Source organism: Schistocerca gregaria, chromosome 6 (genome assembly GCF_023897955.1).
Source record: "Schistocerca gregaria isolate iqSchGreg1 chromosome 6, iqSchGreg1.2, whole genome shotgun sequence".
Lineage (NCBI taxonomy): Eukaryota > Metazoa > Arthropoda > Insecta > Orthoptera > Acrididae > Schistocerca > Schistocerca gregaria.
The window spans coordinates 498,188,344-498,209,916 of NC_064925.1; the positions used below are offsets into that span (position 1 = coordinate 498,188,344).

Sequence of the window (21,573 nt, forward strand, 5' to 3'; positions counted from 1 at the left end):
TGTTGTCGTTGCTGTGGTCTTCAGTCCAGAGACTGGTTTGATGCAGCAGTCCATGCTACTCTACGCTGTGCAAGTCTCCTCATCTCCCAGTACTTACTGCAACCTACATCCTTCTGAATCTGCTTAGTGTATTCATCTCTTGGTCTCCCTCTATGATTTTTACCCTCCACGCTGCCCTCCAATGCTAAATTAGTGATCCCCTGATGCCTCCTGCAAACCGGTCACTTCTTCTTGTCAAGTTGTGCCACAAACTCCTCTTCTCGCCAATTCTATTCAATACCTCCTCATTAGTTGTGTGATCTACCCATCTAATCTTCAGCATTCTTCTGTAGCAACTCATTTTGAAAGCTTCTATTCTCTTCTTGTCTAAACTATTTATCGTCCATGTTTCACTTCCATACATGGCTACACTCCATACAAATACTTTCAGAAACGACTTCCTGACACTTAAATCTGTACTCAATGTTAATAAATTCTCTTCTTCAGAAACGCTTTCCTTGTCATTGCCAGTCTACATTTTATATCCTCTCTACTTCAACCATCATCAGTTATTTTGCTCCCCAAATAGCAAAACTCATTTACTACTTTAAGTGTCTCATTTCCTAATCTAATTCCCTTAGCATCACCCGACTTAATTCGACTACATTCCATTATCCTCGTTCTGCTTTTGTGATGTTCATCTTATATCCTCCTTTCAAAACACTGTCCATTCCGTTCAACTGCTCTTCCAAGTCATTTGCTGTCTCTGACAAAATTACAATGTCATCGGCGAACCTCAAAGCTTTTATTTCTTCTCCATGGATTTTAATACCTAGTCCGAATTTTTCTTTTGTTTCTTTTACTGCTTGCTCAATATACAGTTTGAATAACATCAGGGAGACACTACAACCCTGTCTCAGTCCCTTCCCAACCACTGCTTCCCTTTCATGTCCCACGACTCTTATAACTGCCATCTAGTTTCTGTACAAATTGTAAATAGCCTTTCGCTCCCTGTATTTTACCCCTGCCACCTTCAGAATTTGAAAGGGAGTATTCCAGTCAGCATTGTCAAAAGCTTTCTCTAAGTCTATAAATGCTAGAAACGTTGTTTTGTCTTTCCTTAATCTTTCTTCTAAGATAAGTCATAGGGTCAATATTGCCTCACGTGTTCCAACATTTCTACGGAATCCAAACTGATCTTCCCCATGGTCGGCTTCTACCAGTAAAAAATTCACGTTAGTATTTTTCATCTGTGACTTATTAAACTGGAACTCTGTACAACCTCTGGTTTAGTCAGTTTATCCAGGTCCCATCTCCTTAATTTCTCATCTTCTTGCAGTTCCTAGTTCATAACCAATAGATTGTGGTCAGAGTCCACATCTGCCCCAGGAAATGTCTTACAATGTAAAACGTGCTTCCTAAATCTCTGTCTTACCATTATACAATCTATCTGATACCTTCTAGTATCTCCATTATTCTTCCATGTATACAACCTTCTTTTATGTCTCATGAACCAAGTGTTAGCTATGATTAATTTATGCTCTGTACAAAATTCTACCGGGCGGCTTCCGCTTTCATTTCTCAGCCCCAATCCATATTCACCTACTATGTTTCCTTTTTTCCCTTTTCCTACTCTCGAATTCCAGTCACCCATGACTATTAAATTTTCATCTCCCTTCACTACCTGAATAATTTCTTTTATCTCATCATACATTTCATCAATTTCTTCATCATCCGCAGAGCTAGTTGGCATATAAACTTTTACTGCTGTAGTAGGCGTGGGATTCGTGCCTATCTTGGCTACAATAATGTATTCACTATGCTATTTGTAGTAGCTTACCTGCACTCCTATTTTTTATTCATTATCCCTATTTGATGTTGTATTTATAACCCTGTATTCACTTGACCAAAAGTCTTGTTCCTCCTGCCACCGAAGTTCACTAATTCCCACTATATCTAACTTTAACCTATCTATTTCCCTTTTTAAATTTTCTAACCTGCCTGCGCAATTAAGAGATCTGACATTCCAAGCTGCGATCTGTAGAACGCCAGTTTTCTTTCTCCTGATAACTATGTCCTCTTGAGTAGTCCCTGCCCGGAGATCCGAATGGGGGACTATTTTACCTCCGGAATATTTTACCCAAGAGGACACTATCACCATTTAATCATACAATAAAGCTGCATGCCCTTGGGAAAAATTACGGCTGTAGTATCCCCTTGCTTTCAGCCGTTTGCAGTACCAGAACATCAAGGCTGTTTTGGTTAGTGTTACAAGGCCAGATCAGTCAATCATCCAGACTGTTGCCCCTGCAACTACTGAAAAGGCTGCTGCCCCTCTTCAGAAACCACACGTTTGTCTGACCTCCGTTGTGGTTGCACTTACGGTACGGCCATCTGTATAGCTGACGCACGTAAGCCTCCCCACCAACGGCAAGGTCCTTGGTTCATGGGGGGGATGGTAGAATTTGTGTATTGAATTTCAGTCAAATCTGAGACTATGAGCTGGAGCGCCTGGTTGAACTGACATGAAATGTCCCTAGTGTCATCTGCAAACAGTACAGAACTGACCCTTGTGGGACTACATACTTGATTTTCTGCTCGTCACTGTAAAAATTAGAAATTTTTTGTGTTTCATTATCTTTGTGTTTTATTTCTGAAATCTGCTGATGACTACTGAGGTGCGACTGGACCCATTTTCAGACTGGCCTCTGATTCCATAATTACTTAATTTACCAAAGAGAATGTCATGATCAGTTCCGTCAAAGGCTTTACTTAGATCCAGAAATATCCCAGATGCATGTTGTTTATCATCCACTGCTTTTAATACTTCATTTAAGAAGGCAACTGAGTTGACTTTCCAGCTCAGCATAGGACCTGAAACTATTGCCTGGCCTAAAGACCCTCGTATATTCTCCACAAGTACTCTGCTACCTGAGTAGTTGCTTCCTTTGTGTAGCACCTTGACCTACAAAGGGAGCCTATAAGTCTCCACACGATGATGCAGGTCTAGAAATCTGCAGCCAAGACCATCACAAAGTAAAGGAAGCCTTTGGTTGAGACCCTCCACTCTGCTCCAAACCCAAGGACCCTGATCAACTCGGGGACTGATACTGCAAATTGCGAGCACTGTTTGCACCCCGTAGTCTTCACCACCTCCACCAGCCATCTGTACGAATTGAGGATCGCCTCAGAACCCATGGACAGGTGTTGTTGGTGCCGACATGAGCCACACCTTGCGGATGACAGGACTCTGCATGCTCGGTAGCCTGTGGTAAGGCCGCCTCCACATCTCAGATGACACACGCCGGCAGACGTACCGAATGCATGTTGGCTTTTTTTCCAGCCCTGTATGTTGTCTGCCTAAGGGGCCTAATGTGCCTAACATTGGAGCTCCCAATAACTAGTAAACCGCGCTCCTCTCCCTGTGTGCCTGCTCGGACCCAGCAGAAGGAGCAGCCACCTTGTCCACTCACAGTGGGCAAGGCCAGGCTGCCAGTCTCTACATTGACCCTCCGTCTCAATCAATGTGAACGCATTACCACCCGCCCCTCACCCTGCTGTGAGGGCGGATCCACTGCATTGAGTGCAGTAGAAAGTGCCTCAGAAGCAGAACTCGTGAGCAAAGCAAGTGACACCTGAGACGTTCCATGTGACATGCCAGATTCTTCGTCACCGCTGCATCCCGAGGCAGCAGCGTGAAGGTGATTGACTGTAGCCAGAAACACATTCAGCTGTTTCCAAACTGCGGCCATCTCCTCATGCATCCACACACAGCATGCACATATCATAGCCATCCTAACAAGACTAACTGAAGAAGCAAACAGTAAAAGCGGACAGCATTCTAGATACATAACTTCCTACCCTCCTGATGTGTCATGAATGGATGCTGATGTGTGAGCAACTATTGCATTACAGACTGAATGAATTTACACTTGCAAAAACATGAGAGTAAACCTCTTAAACACACAAAACACGCACAAAATTTAATATATATTGTAAGAGGAAAACACAGAAAAGGATAAACACTGTTGTTTACTCATACTCGTATATCAGCTGGGAGCTATAGCCTGACTGACTGGCTTCCTAAATGAATGGACAGTTGCTTTGAAAATAAAACAAATGAGCAACTTCCCTGACAACAGTTTCTCAGAACTCTGCAGGTGGGAACTAGTGCTACAAAAAGTCCTTGGTTCTCGCCACCCACCTGGCCTTAATTTATGTTAATTTCTTCCATCTCGGCATTTCTTCACAGTAGCTACACCTTTCTTCACTCCATTTTAGTTTTCTACAACTTTCATTTTCAGGCCTGTCTATTTTTCGTCACCCGCCTCCCACCTCTATTACAAACAATGCACTTAGCTTTTCACTGTTATTAACGTATGCACAATGTTTTAGCAGTAATCTCTGTATTGCATATTACCCTGTATTCAACCTTCATGCTCTCAGGTTTTAAAATGTCTTCCTGTGCAGTCCCCAACAATCTGTCTTTCCTTTTCATCCCATCCTATAAGCCTCCCCTGATGTGTTCTGGGTGACTTTTCCAAACTGTACCCCTTTTCCTAAACCTCTCCAGTCCTCTTCTTTCACCTCTCTTCCTTCCCCTTAAGCCCTTCTGCCAGAAGAAGGAGTCACTGACTTTGGAAGCTTTCATATGTAAAACCTTTTTTTATATGTGTGTTCTCCTACTGCTGCTGCTTGGTGAGTAGATTTTTTATGTATCCAATCCAAGACCATGTGATGCACGAGTTGAACATTGTCCCAAAGAAGGACTCTTTGTACTGTTTCACATGTCTGTATCAGTGTTATGTATGCTCCCTCAAGCATTACTTTATCTTCCCCCACCCCTGCCCTTCTATCCCTCCCCCTCCCTGCCCCAGCCTCCTCCTCATCCCAACACCCAGATTGCTTCTTCCATCATGTTCAGTTATTCACAGTCTGACCTTGGCAGCCAGACACAGTGTCCATGTGTATGTGAGTTGTGTTTGCATGAGTGTCTGTGTGTATGATGTCTAAAGCAGAAGGCCTTTTGGCCGAAAGCTTACTTGTTTAGTAGTCTTTTTGTTGTGCCTGTTTGCATGACTCAGCATCTCCACCATATGGTGAGTAGCAATCTATCGTTTCATAACGTTGTCTTTATTCCATTATGGATTTCCCATTTTATGAATGTTCTGTGTATTGTGTGCAAGAGATCACATGAAGCATTGAAGCCACCATTTTTCTGTATTTTCCATCAGTCGAGTTTCAAAATGTTCTGGACTGACTGGTTATACACAAAAAATTTCCTCGTTGAACTTGAAAAGTCTGAAAAACTGGCTGTAAGTAAAAGTGAGTGAGTATGGTGTATAGTTTTCAAGTGAGCTACCTTCATACAGGCCATTTGATGTAATAGTTTAAGGAGATTTTAGATTTAAAATCTGTTGATCTTGATTATTACCAACCACTGACCCCTTAGTTTGTTTATTTATTTTATAGCAATACAAATATCTATCTGCACAATTATATCAAGACATGCATCCCATAACATTAGCAATCTTGGTACAATTGAGAAAGGTATTGAAGATTTAAATTTTTGTTGGCTGCTTTCTTATGCTTATCTTATTATGCACAGTGCTTCCGCATTATGTTGGCGGTGGGAGGAAAGAAAGAAGGAAGGAAGGAAGAACAGAATTATTGAGAAGTGCAAAATCAGTTGAATTGGTCTGTCAGTAGTTCAGGTTCTGTGGCTGTTTGGCTATGAAGCATATATAAACTAAATTAGCTGTACTGTAGAATAAGCAAAACTGTCCTCAACTCAAAGGTTAGTTTGAATGCTGCAGTTCTTCACAAGGTGTGGCCATATTGGTCGTGGTATGTACCAATTAACAAATCATTCCTGGAAGTTATAAGTGACAAGGAAAAAAATCCTAGACTCACTGGGAATCTGAACCACAGACATTTAGAGCTTTAGTCTGGAATTTATCTCCTGAACTACTCCTGTATAAAGTACTAATGCATTATTTATCAGAGAGAAACTTATCTGTCCCACAGGAACTCTGGTTGTACACAAGTGAAGGCTGATTAATAATTGAACAAAAAGTGTAGTTATGCTCTTATTAATTAGTTAGAAGAGAGTAGTAGTTCCTCTACTTGCAAACAATTTATTCATAAATAATTTTTTTTAAAGTTATGTGATTACTCAAATAATTACCTAGATAGAAATTTATTCAAATAATGCCCGTCCCTGCATCCATGCAGACTGAGCAGGGTGCCCACAAAGCTGTAAGAGATTGTAACGTCACATGAAATCTATGCTGTCATATGTGGTTGGCCTTCTGTACAAACATAAAGAGACTTGTAATACTGGAAGCTGAGCTAGGATAGAGAGGAAATTTTGATCTATGCGAGATTCATGTAAGATACCAGGGCCACTAGAAAGCCAAACAAAGTGTGCTTCTCTTTAAGCCATGCAATTAATTGATTTGTGCATGACAGTCTACAAAAGAGAGATAAAATGTGATAGTTTACAGTCTTCTCTTCTGCTTTCTAATCATCATCATCATCATCATTATACTTTGTCACTGAGTCTGAAATAATTTCTTCATTTAGCTTGTTTTAAATTAGTTGTTTTATTCAGTAATAACTTATGATAACTGAAGACGAGTGATGGTTTACCATATATTGTCAACTACCTTATGTTTACAGCAACCACAGTTCCAAGGATTATAGTATTCTAGTAGATGATGAAGAAATATTTCATGAACAGAGTGCTACTAGTGAAAATAGAAGTGAAGGTTCACAGGAAGGTATGATCCTTTAATTTTCTTAATGGAATGTAATGCATAGCAATTTTATTGATATAGAATTTATATGGTAACATTGGTGGTTTTTGTTCTACAGTGGACTTGCAAACAGCTGTTCAAAATTTCATAATAAATAATCCAGAAATTCATGAAAAGATTTTAATGTATGAACCAGTATGGTTAAATGACCTCAAAAATGGTCTGAAAGCTAACAAAATTAAATTCAAGTTGAATGACTTAATGGACTATTTGGATGAACAGGTAAGTAAATATTTAAATGAGTGATTAATTGTATTAAATAGCAAAGATAAAGAAAGTTGTCATTGAGATGAAGATTGGTTTGAAAACCACAGTCTTTATTAGGCATGGCCCTATGGGAGAAGATATTGCCTTGGCTCGCTGTAACTTTTGATGTGACCTACCCTACCAGTTAAAGGGGAACCTATAGTTCAGTGTGGCCTCTCAGCCACAGTGCAATTTGGCATTTTTCACATTAATATAGTTTGTGAGTTAGCTTGAAAAATTGGGATTCTCAAATTTAACGTATTGGAAAAGTCGGGGTAATCTTAGGGAAGTCTTAGTGATTAGGAGGAATTGAACTGTTAGTTGATGGAAATAAATGTTCTGTGTCATTTTGTTACAAATCTCTCTGAGATTCTGCTTCAGAAACAGTTGATCATGAGTGGTTAATGAAAGGTGAAGAAGTGGATTGAATTATTGTTGTTATGATTGTTGCTCAGTTGAGGCTATCTCTGGTGAGCTCACTGACCTCGGGAATCGCTGTCAATGGGTTCTCAGTTTCCACGTTCATTTTTCATTTTGATTGTGAGTGAAAGGTAATGTAACATGCGTGTGAAAATTTCTTATGTAACTGTGAATTCCTGGCTAGTAATCACACAAATTATGTGGTAATGAACTTTTGAACATTATTTTAGTTATGTTTCACTGAAAGTGATGAAAAACACATGAAATGTGTGTAATGGAATTGCATCTACTGTATTTTGATTGCGTTTGTTCATCCCTGTATTATTATTTTGATAATTTCATGGTTTATTCATGTGTGGCTATTTATAGAGGGAGCTCATTGTTATTGTGTGTTTTTGTTTAACAATATGAAAAATAATTTCTTCAGGCATAATTCTTAATACTCCATGTTTAAAGGCCAGTTAACTGGGTGCAGGAGAGCAGTGTGGGGGGTAAAAATTATGGTGGGAAATGAAGGCTCAATTATAGTAAGCACATTCAAATGGATGAAGATTGCAGTAATTATACAAAGAGACTTGCACAGTACAGATTACCTTGAAGAGCTGTGTCAACCCATATTCGAACTGAAGATCACAGTGCATCAACAGACTGTAGTATCATATGGAATACTTTCCAACTACTTATTGCCTTTTCATTTGTCTGTTCTGTAACATGGCGTAATCTATTTGTTGAAGATATTATGTTCAACTTGGACTGAGCTTCTTAATTTAAACTTTGGTAGGTACTCACTGTCTTTTGCAGAGCTCATTGGTTTTAACCGGCTATTCTGTTTGTGAGCTATTAACTTCAGGCTTTAATTTGCTGATATTATTTCTTCATGACCGCTTATTTTGAAAAGCTTGGACTTCATTAGTAATATTCTCCAGTTGTCACAGGAGGTCAAGACTACATTCAAGCATCTAATTTTGAAATAGAGCATCTGTACAAAATATTCCAGAACTTTCTCCACAAATTTTTTCTATGCTTACCTTTTACTTATTGTGCATGGTCTCCTTCAAAATACTGTCGTCCACAGTTGATACACTGCTCCCAATGCCATTTCCACTTCAGGAAGCAGTCTTGGTACACCTCTTGTTGGATGGCACGAAGCACTGTCTACAAATTTTCTTTTATCTCATCTATCTTTGCAGATCTTTGTCCTTTCAACGGGGTTTTCAACTTTGGAAATAAAAAAAAAAGTCTGCAGGGGCAAGGTCTGGAGAGTAGGAGGATGAGGCAGCACAGTAATTTCATTTTTTGTGCAATAGTCACACACAAAAAGGGATGAATTTGTGGGTGTGTTATATTGCTGCAAAAGTCATGAATTGTCTCACCACATTTCAGGCTGTTACCTTCTCACATTTTCTCACATGCATCATAACATATCCTAATAATACTATTGGTTAACAGTTTGTCCCTGTGGCACAAGTTCATGATGAACTAATTGTTCAAAGTCAAAGAAAACTATCAGCATTGCTGTGACATTTGACCTGCCCTGGAAAGCTTTTTTTGGTCTTATAGAACCTTTCCCTACCAATTGTGAAGATTGAAACTTGGTCTCAACGTCATAACCATAGACCCACATCTCATCACCAGTGATGATTTTCTTAAGGAATATCTCGTTCTCATTTACGTGATCCAAAAGCTCTTTGCAGATTGCGAGGTGAATGTCTTTCTGGCCTTGACTCATGAGCCGTGGGACGAACTTGGTGCATGCATTCCAAGATGCTGTATCAAGATTTCATGACGCAATCTAACTGAAACATTACATTCTTCTGCAATCTCTTGTACAGTCAGTATTCTATTGGCATGCACACTTTCATAGAAATTCCTATGAGGAACATTGTCGGTAGACATTGAAAAAAGTCCTGAACAAGGGTCATCTTTAACTTCTGTCCAGCCATTTCTAAACCATATGAACAATTTGTAACATCGAGTATGGGTTAAGCACTTGTCGTCGTGGGCTTCCTGCATCATTTGGAATGCCTCTGTAAAGGTCTTGAATTTCAAACAAAATTTAATGCAGACACATTGCTACTCTAACTCCGCTATCTCGAAATTTGCAAACTGTGTGAGATAATGCTCTACTCAATACAGCACTGAACAATACCTAACAGACATACAATGATGGAACTTGGGGCAGTTATACATGAAACACAATTGTGTGCAGGGATGCCAACTGCATTCTGCTCCAACACACCATTGGCATAAAATTATAAATGTCCCAAAATTTTTTGAACAGATCTCGTAAGTACAACACTTCTCATTTTAGTGTGATGTGTGATCATGTTCTCAAACACAATGATTCTTTATAGTACTGTCGCTTTGTAGGTCAATGTGAAATGTCACATAGACCGCTTGAGGTACAATCACCAAATGCTACCATCTATTTGATCGAGAATGACAGTATATCTTGTTTTTACCGTGATGTCATCTTCATTCTCAGTACACTCTTTACTCGATGGCGTCCTCTGCTTATCCAAGCTTGCATGGAATGATTGCCAGATCAGCAAGTACCACAGTGTTCAGTAAAACTGGCATCATCATCATCATCATCATCATCATCATCATCATCATCCCACCTTGAAGATATGCTGCACTCATCCATACCATTTTACACCCACAAACAATAACAATAACTTCCAAAATGTTTAGGATTCTAAATTACGTAACTAATACAAATACTTTTAACTGTCACAGTCATCATTCGTTGGTTAGGCAGATTTTGGGCAAAAGTGATGTGTCACAACACAATTTGCATGATATAAGTTGTACACAATTATCTTGTATGTTTATCCATATGATGACTTAAATTGCACTAAATGTGAAAGATACTGCAAGGGCGATTTGGTCTTGTAACTAAGTTATGTGTACAGTTTTCAAGATTGTTAATGCAAATAATGTTATTGTGCATTGGTTATTTATTTGATAACTATCAGTATTGAGACGAAAGATTGAACTTATTGTGATGAAGCACAGCTGTTCATGTGCTGTCGGCTGTAGGTCTGTAGTGAGTCAGGATTTGTGACACTAGATATAGAGCATCAGTGACAGAGGGGAGTAAAGGTAATTATTTTGGCAGGAATGGCGGGAGGGAAGTGACACTTTGTGGGTGGGCGGAATGGGTTCTTTCCTTGTGAATTCGCTCTTTGCATTATTGACAAATGGTTATGGTATGGTGCAGTGCTCTGTCACAGAATTGAACCAGCGACCCTCAGATTTAGCGTATTCTGCCGGAGTTCGTTAACCTCTAGGTTCACAGGTGACCCATATGGTGAGGCCGCAGTCCCTTTGTCCTCACCAGCCGTCTGGGTAAGTACCACATGAACTTCTTTCTGGTAACATCTGGGATAGAATCTTCCTTGTTGACCTATTGGTATGGTACTGACATTTTATTATGTCTAGCAGCGTAGCGGCTAAGTCCCTGCACCAAAGTATGATGTCCGCTGACTAACCATCGGTCCAAGACATTTCTTCATCTCTTCTTTCTCCCCTCAAAGGACCACCTCATGCCCGTTTGTTGGAGGTATTTATTCGGTGTTTTTGACAATGTTACGAAGTTTCTAGGGCGGTGACTGACCCTTAGATCGTTGATCTTTGCTTCTCATGTTGGGCAGAAACTGACCAATGTTGACACATATGCTGGTTTTCCTTGTTTTACCTCTATGCTGGCGTGGTCGGGCCTGTTGTACTCCTCCGAATCAGCAGATACATCAAGCACATGAGTTCAGTATAATAACCTTTCCTGGAGTATTGACCACTGGTGTACAGACTGTGCTGGTCATTGTTCTCCTTGGAAGCATTGCCCATCTGCTTGTTCACTGATCTGTTGAAATGCTGACTGCTCCTTCTCACACTCTGCTGGTCATCGGCCTGCTTGTTCGACTGCTGCCACTTCCGAATATTGTGGCTTAACGTGTCAAAGTCTCTAAAATGTTCACTTAACCTATAATAAGTCTTTACATATTTTTCTGTTGGATCTCTACTTTAAACAACAATAAATAATACATAATTATTGTACATAACCATAAATAACTATAATTATTATTCATAATTATTAAACACAAACATTTCAGATTCTTAACAGTGAAGTTGTTCAACATTTGATAAGTATCAAAAAGTTGAATCTGTACATTGTAATATCAACACATTGCTTCTTCTGAACAATGTTGAAATTTTGTGTACTAAGTTCCTATGTTCATTATGGATTATGTAGAGTGAGACTGAACATTACACATGTGTTCATTCAAATACTGCCATTGAAAATGGTCTTGTAGGTACATATTGAGTTTGAAGATTGTACAGCTTTTTGTCTCGTGCTTTTACAAAGGTCAGATCATTTACATATCCCAGGTGGGTGACGATCTTCAACAAAATTAGTATCAGCAGTAAAGGTTCTTTATAGCAACTGATTTTTGATAAGTCATAAAAAGGTGTTTTCCCAGCTCCATACTGACAATGAGTGTCACTTAGGTAGAAACAGTTCTTCTCCCTTTTGTCCTGCAGCTTATGGTCTCGCAGTCGTGTTTTCGCGTTTTGCTTCCCGAGCATGGAGTCCCGGGGTCGGGGATTTTCACCTGCCTCGAGATGACTGGGTTGCCGCCATTATTTTATCATCTTCATGAAAGTGGTGAGATTGGACCAAGCAAAGGTTGGGAATTTATACGGGCACTGATTATCACACAGTTGAGTGCCCCACAAACCAATCATCATCATTAGCAGCAGCAGCAGCACCATCATCATCATCATCTTCTCTCTTTTGTAATAAGAATTGGAAATGAAACTTGTAGAAGTTATTGTCATCCGCTTTTCTAGTAATTAAAATAATAGAAAATAATACGTGTCTCAAATACTTCACATTGGTCATTGTCTCATTAGGAAAATAGTAGCAAGGGATAGGAAGGATCATCTTGTGCACTCAGTGTATATTCTTGTAGGCTTTATTTAGTGTGTCGAAGAATCGGTTTAGACTGCTGTTGTAGGAACAGAGTGCAACCAACTGTATTTTATGGCTGAGGTGGAATGAATGGTGCCTGTCATCTGAGCTCCGAGGTCATACTTAGATCAACCAGTGACTGGCAGAGAAGTGAAGCTCAAAATGTGCAAAATTGCCCTTAAAATTGATTGTGGTCTCTTGGCACTGAATTGAGTGGAATACTCTGTGTCCAATCTAGATAATAATATCTGTAACTGACTCTGAATTATCGATAAAAAAATACCTTCCCCCTGAAATCAGCACACAGGGCGGGAAATGTCCAAGCTTCTGCCTGTTCCTTTAAGAAGCGGGTGGAAGGGTTGTTAGAACTTTTCTGCCGGTGGATTAAGCTGCATGGACTCAGTTTCAGGTTTGTACAACCCAGATGGCCAGGGCAAGATGTTATAACTTCAAGATGAACAAATATATTTCAAGGAAGACGCACTACATGAAAGTCACAGATCAAGTAAACAGAGTAAGACATGTGTACACTTTAACAGTCAATTCATAATTGAGTCCAAGTCTAGCGGCCACTGGCTGGCAGACAGCGCCGCATGTAGAGGACGCGTGTAACTGCGCGGCGGCACTTTGAAAGATCGGCGAGTCACAGCACTTTTCCCCCTTTGAAGTTTTTGCACAGGTCTTGATGGAGGTGGCCTGTAGATTGCTAACGTCCATAGGTGTTGTTTGACTGGCTGTTAAGTCTCGGGGAGGAGGCTTCCCGTACGGACGGAAGTGTCCCATATGATAACGGGTCAAGATGAAAGGAGACATGGGGGCAGAATCTGCTTTGGCCCCGTGCACCAATCTGCCTGTTGCAGCAAGTCCGGTTGTTATAACAGGAGACATAGGCGATGTGTCCACGTCCGTAGGAGAAGGAGGCGAGCAGAGTTGCTCCGACAGGTCATCTGGTTCCTGCATGGGCACGTCTCCTGGTGGTGTCAGTTCTTGTGCTGGCACTGATATGATGGTGAGAGGACTGCATTGTGAGTAATGAGAAATTCCAGTATCCCGAGTGTCAGGTAGAGCCAAAGGTGGTGTAGCGGCATCCGGAACAGGCGTTGCCGGCACACGAGGTCAAAGCTGGTCCAAATGACGCACTGCAACACCTGTGTCCATCTGGATTTCATACAGGAGTTGACTAGGGTGTTGTAAGATGCGGCCAGGACTCCATTTTGGCCGCCTGCCATATCCCATAACCATACAAGGTCGTTGGCAGTGAACCAGCCAAGATAAGACACCTGCGGCCGTGAGGCAGAAGGCTGCAGAAGAAGAAGTAGCGTGCGGGGCTGTTGGCCATATAGAGCTCATCCGGCCTGTGGTCGCCCATGGGGGGAAACGGTAAGAAGCGAGAAATTGGAGAAGCGCATCATCAGCAGAAGAAGTCAGGAGTTTCCTTATCTGAGCCTTAAATGTGCGGACCAGTCATTCAGCCTCACCGTTTGACTGTGGATGGAACGGAGGGGCCGTGACGTGCATGACGCCGTAACGGGCACAAAAATCTGCAAAATTGGAAGAGGCAAATTGCAGACCATTATCAGTAACAAGAGTAGAGGGAAGGCCTTCCAAAGAGAAAATGCGAGCTAGAGCATTGGTGGTTTGCTGCCGTTGTAGGCGATGTGCAACGGACATTGAAAGGAAAGTTAGAGTAGGTGTTAATAACGAGAAGCCAATAAGTACCTAAAATAGGCCCCATGAAGTCAGCATGAATACGCTCCCAGGGCTTTTCAGGCGAAGGCCACGGTGACAAAGATGACTTTGGGTGGCGGCCTGTGATGCACAAGGGCCGCAGGCAGCGACCATGTGTGCGATGTCAGAATCAATGCCAGGCCAGTACACATGCCAGCGTGCCAGAGATTTTGTGTGAGAGACACTCCAGCACCCTTGGTGAAGGAGGCGCCTGACTGCCGCACGCAAAGACACAGGTTCTGCAACACGCGGCAAAACATTGTCAGTGGAAAGGAGGATACCACTATCCCTAGCTGTGAGGTGGTAATGCAAAGCGTAGTAGTTCCGCAACGGATCAGAAGTCTAAGCCAACGATCTGGCCAACCCTTCTGAATACAGCGTAAAACCCGGGAGAGGGTAGGGTCAGAACTTGTAGCAGCCGCCAGCCGGTCCCCGGTGATGGGGAACCCATCCACAACCCACTGCTCGGCAACATCCAGGTGGAAACACAAAAGTTCGTCCCTGTCGAATGCCAGATCAGGACCCATGGGAAGGCGAGACAGTGCATCAGCATTCGCCTGTGGAGCCGTCGGCCGGAAATGAATCTCATAATTGAAACGAGACAAGTAAAGAGCCCAAAGTTGGAGGAGGTGTGCAGCCTTGTCGGGAAGTGACGTCGATGGATGAAACAAGGAAACAAGCGGTTTGTGATCCATAACAAGAAGAAATTTGGATCCATAGAGGAAAACACCAAACTTATGAAGAGCATAATTAATGGCCAAAGCTGCTTTTTCAACTTGAGAATACTTTTGTTGGGCATCTGTGAGCGTTTTGGAGGCATATGCAATGGGTTGTTCCGAACAGTCAGAAAAACTGTGCGCAAGGACTGCACTGACCCCGTATTGAGAAGCAACCGTGGCAAGAACAATTCTTGGCAAGAACAAGATGTTGGCCAGGTCGATAAGTAGCCAGGCACAGGGCCTGTTTCAGCATAGTCTTCAATTTCTGGAAAGCCACATCGCATGAGTCGGACCAGTGAAAAGGCACGTTTTTATGCAACAGGCGATGCAATGGCTGAGCCACCAAAGCAGCAGACGGTAAAAACTTGTGATAGTATGCTATTTTCTCGAAGAAGGCCTGCAGTTCCTTAACAGATGTTGGGCAAGGAAGGGCATCGATCGCAGCGACAGTTTGCTGAAGTGGACGAATACCATCCCGAGAGAGTTGAAACCCCAAGTACATGATAGATGCCTGAAAAAATTTTGATTTCTGAAGATTACACTTAAGACCGGCAATCTGTAAGACATGAAAAAGTGTGCGGAGATTCTGAAGATGTTCTTCAGTGGTGGAGCCAGTGACAACAATGCCATCAAAATGGTTCAAATGGCTCTGAGCACTATGGGACTAAACTGCTGTGGTCATCAGTCCCCTAGAACTTAGAACTAATTAAACCTAACTAACCTAAGGACATCACACACATCCATGCCCGAGGCAGGATTCGAACCTGCGACCGCAGCAGTCTCACGGTTCCGGACTGCGCGCCTAGAACCGCGAGACCACCGCGGCCGGCCAACAATGCCATCCTGGTAATTTTTACACCCAAGGACAGTGAGCAATAATTGTTCCAAGAATCGCTGAAAGAGAGCAGGGACGCTGGCAACCCCGAATGGCAATCGTTGATATTGATAGAGGCCGAAAGGCATGTTAAGGACCAGAAACTGCCAGGAAGCAGTGTTGAGAGGAAGTTGATGATAAGCTTCTGACAGGTCAAGTTTAGAAAAATATGTGCCTCCAGCAAGTTTAGTGAACAATTCTTCAGGTCAAGGCACAGGGTAAGTGTCGATAAGGCATTGAGCATTTACAGTGGCTTTGAAATCGCCACAGAGACGAATATCACCATTTGGCTTAGCAACGACGACAGGAGAGGACTACTCACTGGAACTGACAGGAAGCAAGACCCCTGAAGCAGTGAGATGATCCAGCTCCCATTTGACCTGATCACGAAGGGCCACAGGAATGGGCCAAGCCCAAAAACCTTAGGCCAAGCAGTGGGTTTGAGCGTGATATGAGCTTCAAAGTCGTTTGCACGGCCTAACCCAGGAAAAAAAAGGGACGAAAATGTCGTTGACAAGGAATCCAATTGAGCATAAGGAATAGCATCAGAGACGATATTGACAGAATCATCTATGGAGAAGCCAAAAATGTGAAAGGCATCGAAACCAAGAAGATTCTCCGCATTACTATGTCGACCACAAATATGGGAACAGCGTGAACGACAAATTTGTAAGATACCTCAGTATCAAATTGTCCCAAGAGAGAAATCTTCTGTTTATTATAAGTCCGTAATTGCCTAGTGACAGGTGACAGGATTGGAGAACCCAACTGAAGATACATCTGAGAATTGATTATAGTGGCAGCAGAACCAGTATCCACCTGAATGCGAACATCTCAACCAAGTATTTGGACAGTGAGGTATAACTTCCCTGAAAGGGAAGAAGTACAATTGACTGACAACACAGAATCAGAATCAGCATCATGTTCATGAACATCATGTATGCAGTCGGATTTGCTAACGGATTACACATGACCCTTTTTTTTGCATTTGTGACACACGGCCCAACGTTGTGGACAGTCTTCTCGTGAATGTTTCGTAAAACACCGCGGACATGAAGGAAATTGGCATGGGTTTTGCTGCAGTTTCTTAGAGGTTTGTTTACGGTTAGGCCGAGGCTGCGCTTGGGAGCGTACTGTGGCCACGTCGGCCGGCGTGGACACGCCACACGCTTCGTCAACATCGCACAGAGGTTGTATTTACCCAATGTCGCCCCATGCCTCTATTTGCGCTCCAGTGGCGTGAGAAATTTCAAAAGACTGAGCGATGGATAGGACTTCATCTAGAGTCAGATTTGCCAACTGAAGGGCACGTTGCGTAACTTCTTTGTCGGGCGCCAATCGGATAATAGCATCCCGTACCATGGAATCGGCGTAGGATTCTTTGTGAACTTCAGTAACAAATTTACACTTTCTACTGAGGCCGTGAAGTTCAGCAGCCCAAGCGCAATAGGATTGATTTGGTTGTTTTTGACAATGATAAAAGGCATCATGAGAGGCTACCACATGTGTTTGCTTTTGAAAATAGACGACAGAAGTGAGCACATTTCAGCAAAGGACAAAGACGCAGGATCTTTCAAAGGACCCAATTGCAACAATAACCGATACATTTGAGGTGAAATCCATGAAAGTAACAGAGGCTTACATGGTTGTTCGTCTGCGACTTGAAATTCCAAGAAGTGCTGTCGAAGACGTTTTTCGTAATCACACCAGTCTTCTGCCGTCTCATCGTAAGGAGGAAAAGTAGGTAGAGCCGACAACGAGAGACGCCCCACATTTGATGCCACAACGAAATCACGAATCGCATTTGTGAGAAGCGTTTGCTATTCTACGAGACTTCGCAGTAGTTGCTCTAAAGTAGCCATGGAAACATGTGGGTCAACGATGGAAAAGAAAAATCACTACCTGTCACCAATTGTTATAACTTCAACTTGAACAAATATATTTCAAGGAAGACGCACTACATGAAAGTCGCAGATCAAGTAAACAGAGTAAGACGTGTGTACACTTTAACAGTCAAATCATAACTGAGTCCAATTCTAGCAGCCACTGGCTGGTTGGCTGCTTAGGTGGCGCTACTGCTGCTGCATGGCTGGCAGACAGCGCCGCATGTAGGGATGTGCGTAACTGTGCGGTGGCACTTTGAAAGATCGGCGAGTCACGACAATCATCATCATCATCATCATCATCATCATCTTCTCTCTTTTGTAATAAGACTTGGGAAATGAAACTTGTAGAAGTTATTGTTATCTGCTTGTCTAGTAATTAAAATAATGGAAAATAAAACAACTTGTCTCAAATACTTCACATTGGTCACTGTCTCATTAGGAAAATGGTAGCAAAGGATAGGAAGGATCATCTTGTGCACTCAGTGTATATTCTTATAGTCTTCATTCAGCGTGTCAAAGAAACTGTTTAGACAGCTGTTGTAGGAACAGGGTGCAACCAACTGTATTTTATGGCTGAGGTGGAATGAATGGTGCCTGTCATCTGAGCTCAGAGGTCATACTTAGATCATACAAGTGACTGGCAGAGAAGTGAAGCTCAAAATGTGCAAAATTGCCCTCAATATTGATGTTCACAGGCTTGGCATGCTGCAAGAAATGCAGGAGATCTAACGGGGAGTGATGCCCGTGTCCATGCACTAATTCACCCTGACTGACCCGGTTGACGAGGGGTGCCGATATGGGGTGAGGAAGTTGTGGAGTGGCTCCTACTACATGAGATCTTCAAGGTCTTCTGCATCTGTGTTTTAAAAGTATGGATCATCCCCTTGGGCTCCGCCTTGTAGGTGGGGTAAAATGGGGTGTTGGTCAGGTGTTTGATATTGTTGTGGTGACAGAAGGCCTGGAAATATGACGACATGAATTTGGGACCGTTTTCTGATTTCAGGTTGCATAACCTGTTCTCAGTGGCAAATATCATCAGGAGTACACAGATGGTAGCAGGTGTGGTAGTGGATGGCATCCACACCACATAAGGGAAGTTTAAGAGGGCATCAATCACCAGCAGATACATAGCTTCCAGAAATGACCCAGCAAAATCAATGTGGATCCTCTCCCATGCATCATCAGAGTGGATCCATGTCGAGAAATGTGCAGGGTCTGCCTAATAGGAATGCCCAATAGGAATGCCCAATAGGAATGCACATACATTTGATGTTGGCATCTTTGCTAGGCTAGTAGACATGCCACTATGTCAAAGTGTTCGAGCTTATTATTCTCCATTGGGAAGAGTGAAGGAGCTGGAGGGTTTAGGACTGGAATGGGGGGAGGAATAACAACCCGGCATTCTGAGACCTCCGTAGCGACTTTAAGACACTCCTTAGCTGACTTTAAGACACTCTTTGTGACATTAAGCCAGTAACACAATGCAAAATAATTGGAAAAGGCTAAGTCAGGTTGGCTGGAAGCAAACTCTTTTCACCCCTTCTGTACCACAGATAAAATTTTCTGCAGGGCCGGGTTATGGGACAATATAGTGGCCCACATGTAAGATCTGCAGGAGTTTGTCCACAGTTTATTTTAGATGTTGGTCCAGGGCAAAACTAATCGATTCCTAGTGGTAAAATTATGCGTCGTATCCAGTAGAAAGGCAGGACTCGGCATGTACATTGGTGTGCTGGGTAGTGGAATGAAAGTGGATTTCCTGGTGGTACTTGCATAAAAGTAACAATGAGTGCTGCAAACACACATTGATAGGCATAAAAGTAATGATGAGTGCTGCAGACACACGTTGATAGGCAGCCGACTACGAAAATTTGGTCACCCTTATTGCACAACTGATTTAGGTGTGCAGTTTGCTGCTACTTGGGGAATAAACTTCTCTTAGTACATTATTTTGCGCAGTGATGACTCCAACTGTTTAAGATTAATAGGCCTTGACACATTACTGATCACTTTGATTTGATTAAATGTGAATGTTTCTCTTATTTCCATCATTTCTTCTTTGAGACTCAGTTTGAACTATAGTGGTGAAAGGCTTAAACTCTTCTTATTCTGAGCATTTTGGACTTCCATTATTATTATTATTATTATTATTATTATTATTATTATTATTTCCCCTTTGTTCTTGTACATATTGTGTGTTACACATCTTTCCCTATAGCTTACTATATAGGGAAACATTCCACGTGGGAAAAATATATGTAAAAACAAAGATGATGTGACTTACCAAACGAAAATGTCGGCAGGGTGATAGACACACAAACAAACACAAACATACACACAAAATTCAAGTTTTCGCAACCAACAGTTGCTTCATCAGGAAAGAGGGAAGGAGAGGGAAAGACGAAAGGATGTGGGTTTTAAGGGAGAGGGTAAGGAGTCATTCCAATCCCGGGAGCGGATAGACTTACCTTGGCGGGAAAAAGGGACAGGTATACACTCGCACGCGCGCGCGCACACACACACACACACACACACACACACACACACACACACACACACACACACACACACACACATATATATATATATATATATATATATATATATATATATATATATATATATATATATATATTAAAAATAAAGATTCCAAGACTTACCAAGCGGGAAAGCGCCGGCAGACAGGCACATGAACAAAACACACAAACACACACACAAAATTACGAGCTTTCGCAACTGGCAGTTGCTTCGTCAGGAAGGAAGGAAGGAGAGGGAAAAATGAAAGGGTGTGGGTTTTAAGGGAGAGGGTATGTGCGGATGGATATGTGTGTGTGTGTGTGCGAGTGTACACCTGTCCTTTTTTTCCCCTAAGGGAAGTCTTTCCGCTCCCGGGATTGGAATGACTCCTTACCCTCTCCCTTAAAACCCACACCCTTTCATTTTTCCCTCTCCTTCCTTCCTTCCTGACGAAGCAACTGCCAGTTGCGAAAGCTTGTAATTCTGTGTGTGTGTCTGTGTGTTTTGTTCATGTGCCTGTCTGCCGGCGCTTTCCCGCTTGGTAAGTCTTGGAATCTTTATTTTTAATATATATATATATATATATATATATATATATATATATATATGCACAAGCAGACATGTGTAAAGGCAAAACTCTTTGCATGTTTGAAACTTTCTGTAAGTGTTGTATAGTATAATAGTCATGAATGACAGAACTTTGTACCAGTTACTGTATTACAAAAATTAATCAACAGTATCGAAATAAAAAGGCAGTATTCTGTACGTAATACATGAAGGCCTCCATTTGCTCTTATGTTTTTCTTTAAAATGTTGTACTAATGTGATGCACTGTACCTAACACATTGAAAATATCCAACACACCTAACCACGAAACATCAGTAATAAATACACTATTATTCTGCTTCCGTTCTTTGAAAAAGTAAAACATATTGGAATTTTCTAATAAATATAACCAGTTTTTGAAAATATAATGTAATTGGATGGATAAAAAAAATCTACTTGCCAAGCAGCAACAGGAGAAAACACATGTAAAGATATTGAAATTTGCAAGTTTTTGGAACCAGTAGTGTCTTCTTATGGTAGAAGGGCTGAAGGGCGAAGAAGAGGGGTAAAGGTTTAAGAAATGGGGAGAGTTCAGAAAAGTTGCTCAGAACCCAGGGTCATGGGTCCTGGGCAAATTTTCTGAACTCTCCCCATCTCCTAAATCTCACCAGTCCTTTTTCTTCATCCCTCTTCCTCACCCTCCAATCCTTCTGCCAGTAGAGGGCTCTGAAACCTTGCAAATTTCAATACCTTTCTGTGTGTTTCCTCGTGCTGCCACTTGTTCAGTAGATTTTTTACCCTTACAGTCACATTTAAAATTGGAATTTAATTTCCTAGTTTTCTACAATCACAGTGAAGACAGTGT

General features: G+C 41.8%; 1 protein-coding gene across 2 annotated transcripts in view; it reads left to right on the forward strand.

Moving 5' to 3' along the window:
• Positions 1 to 21,573, forward strand: part of LOC126279033 (uncharacterized) — a 158,263-nt gene that overhangs the window by 133,802 nt on the left and 2,888 nt on the right. For both annotated transcript variants that reach the window (XM_049979430.1, XM_049979429.1), the window contains exons 9-10: positions 6,661 to 6,761; positions 6,856 to 7,019. In XM_049979430.1, the coding sequence (XP_049835387.1) occupies positions 6,661 to 6,761; positions 6,856 to 7,019 (265 nt within the window). The remainder of the gene's footprint in view (positions 1 to 6,660; positions 6,762 to 6,855; positions 7,020 to 21,573) is intronic.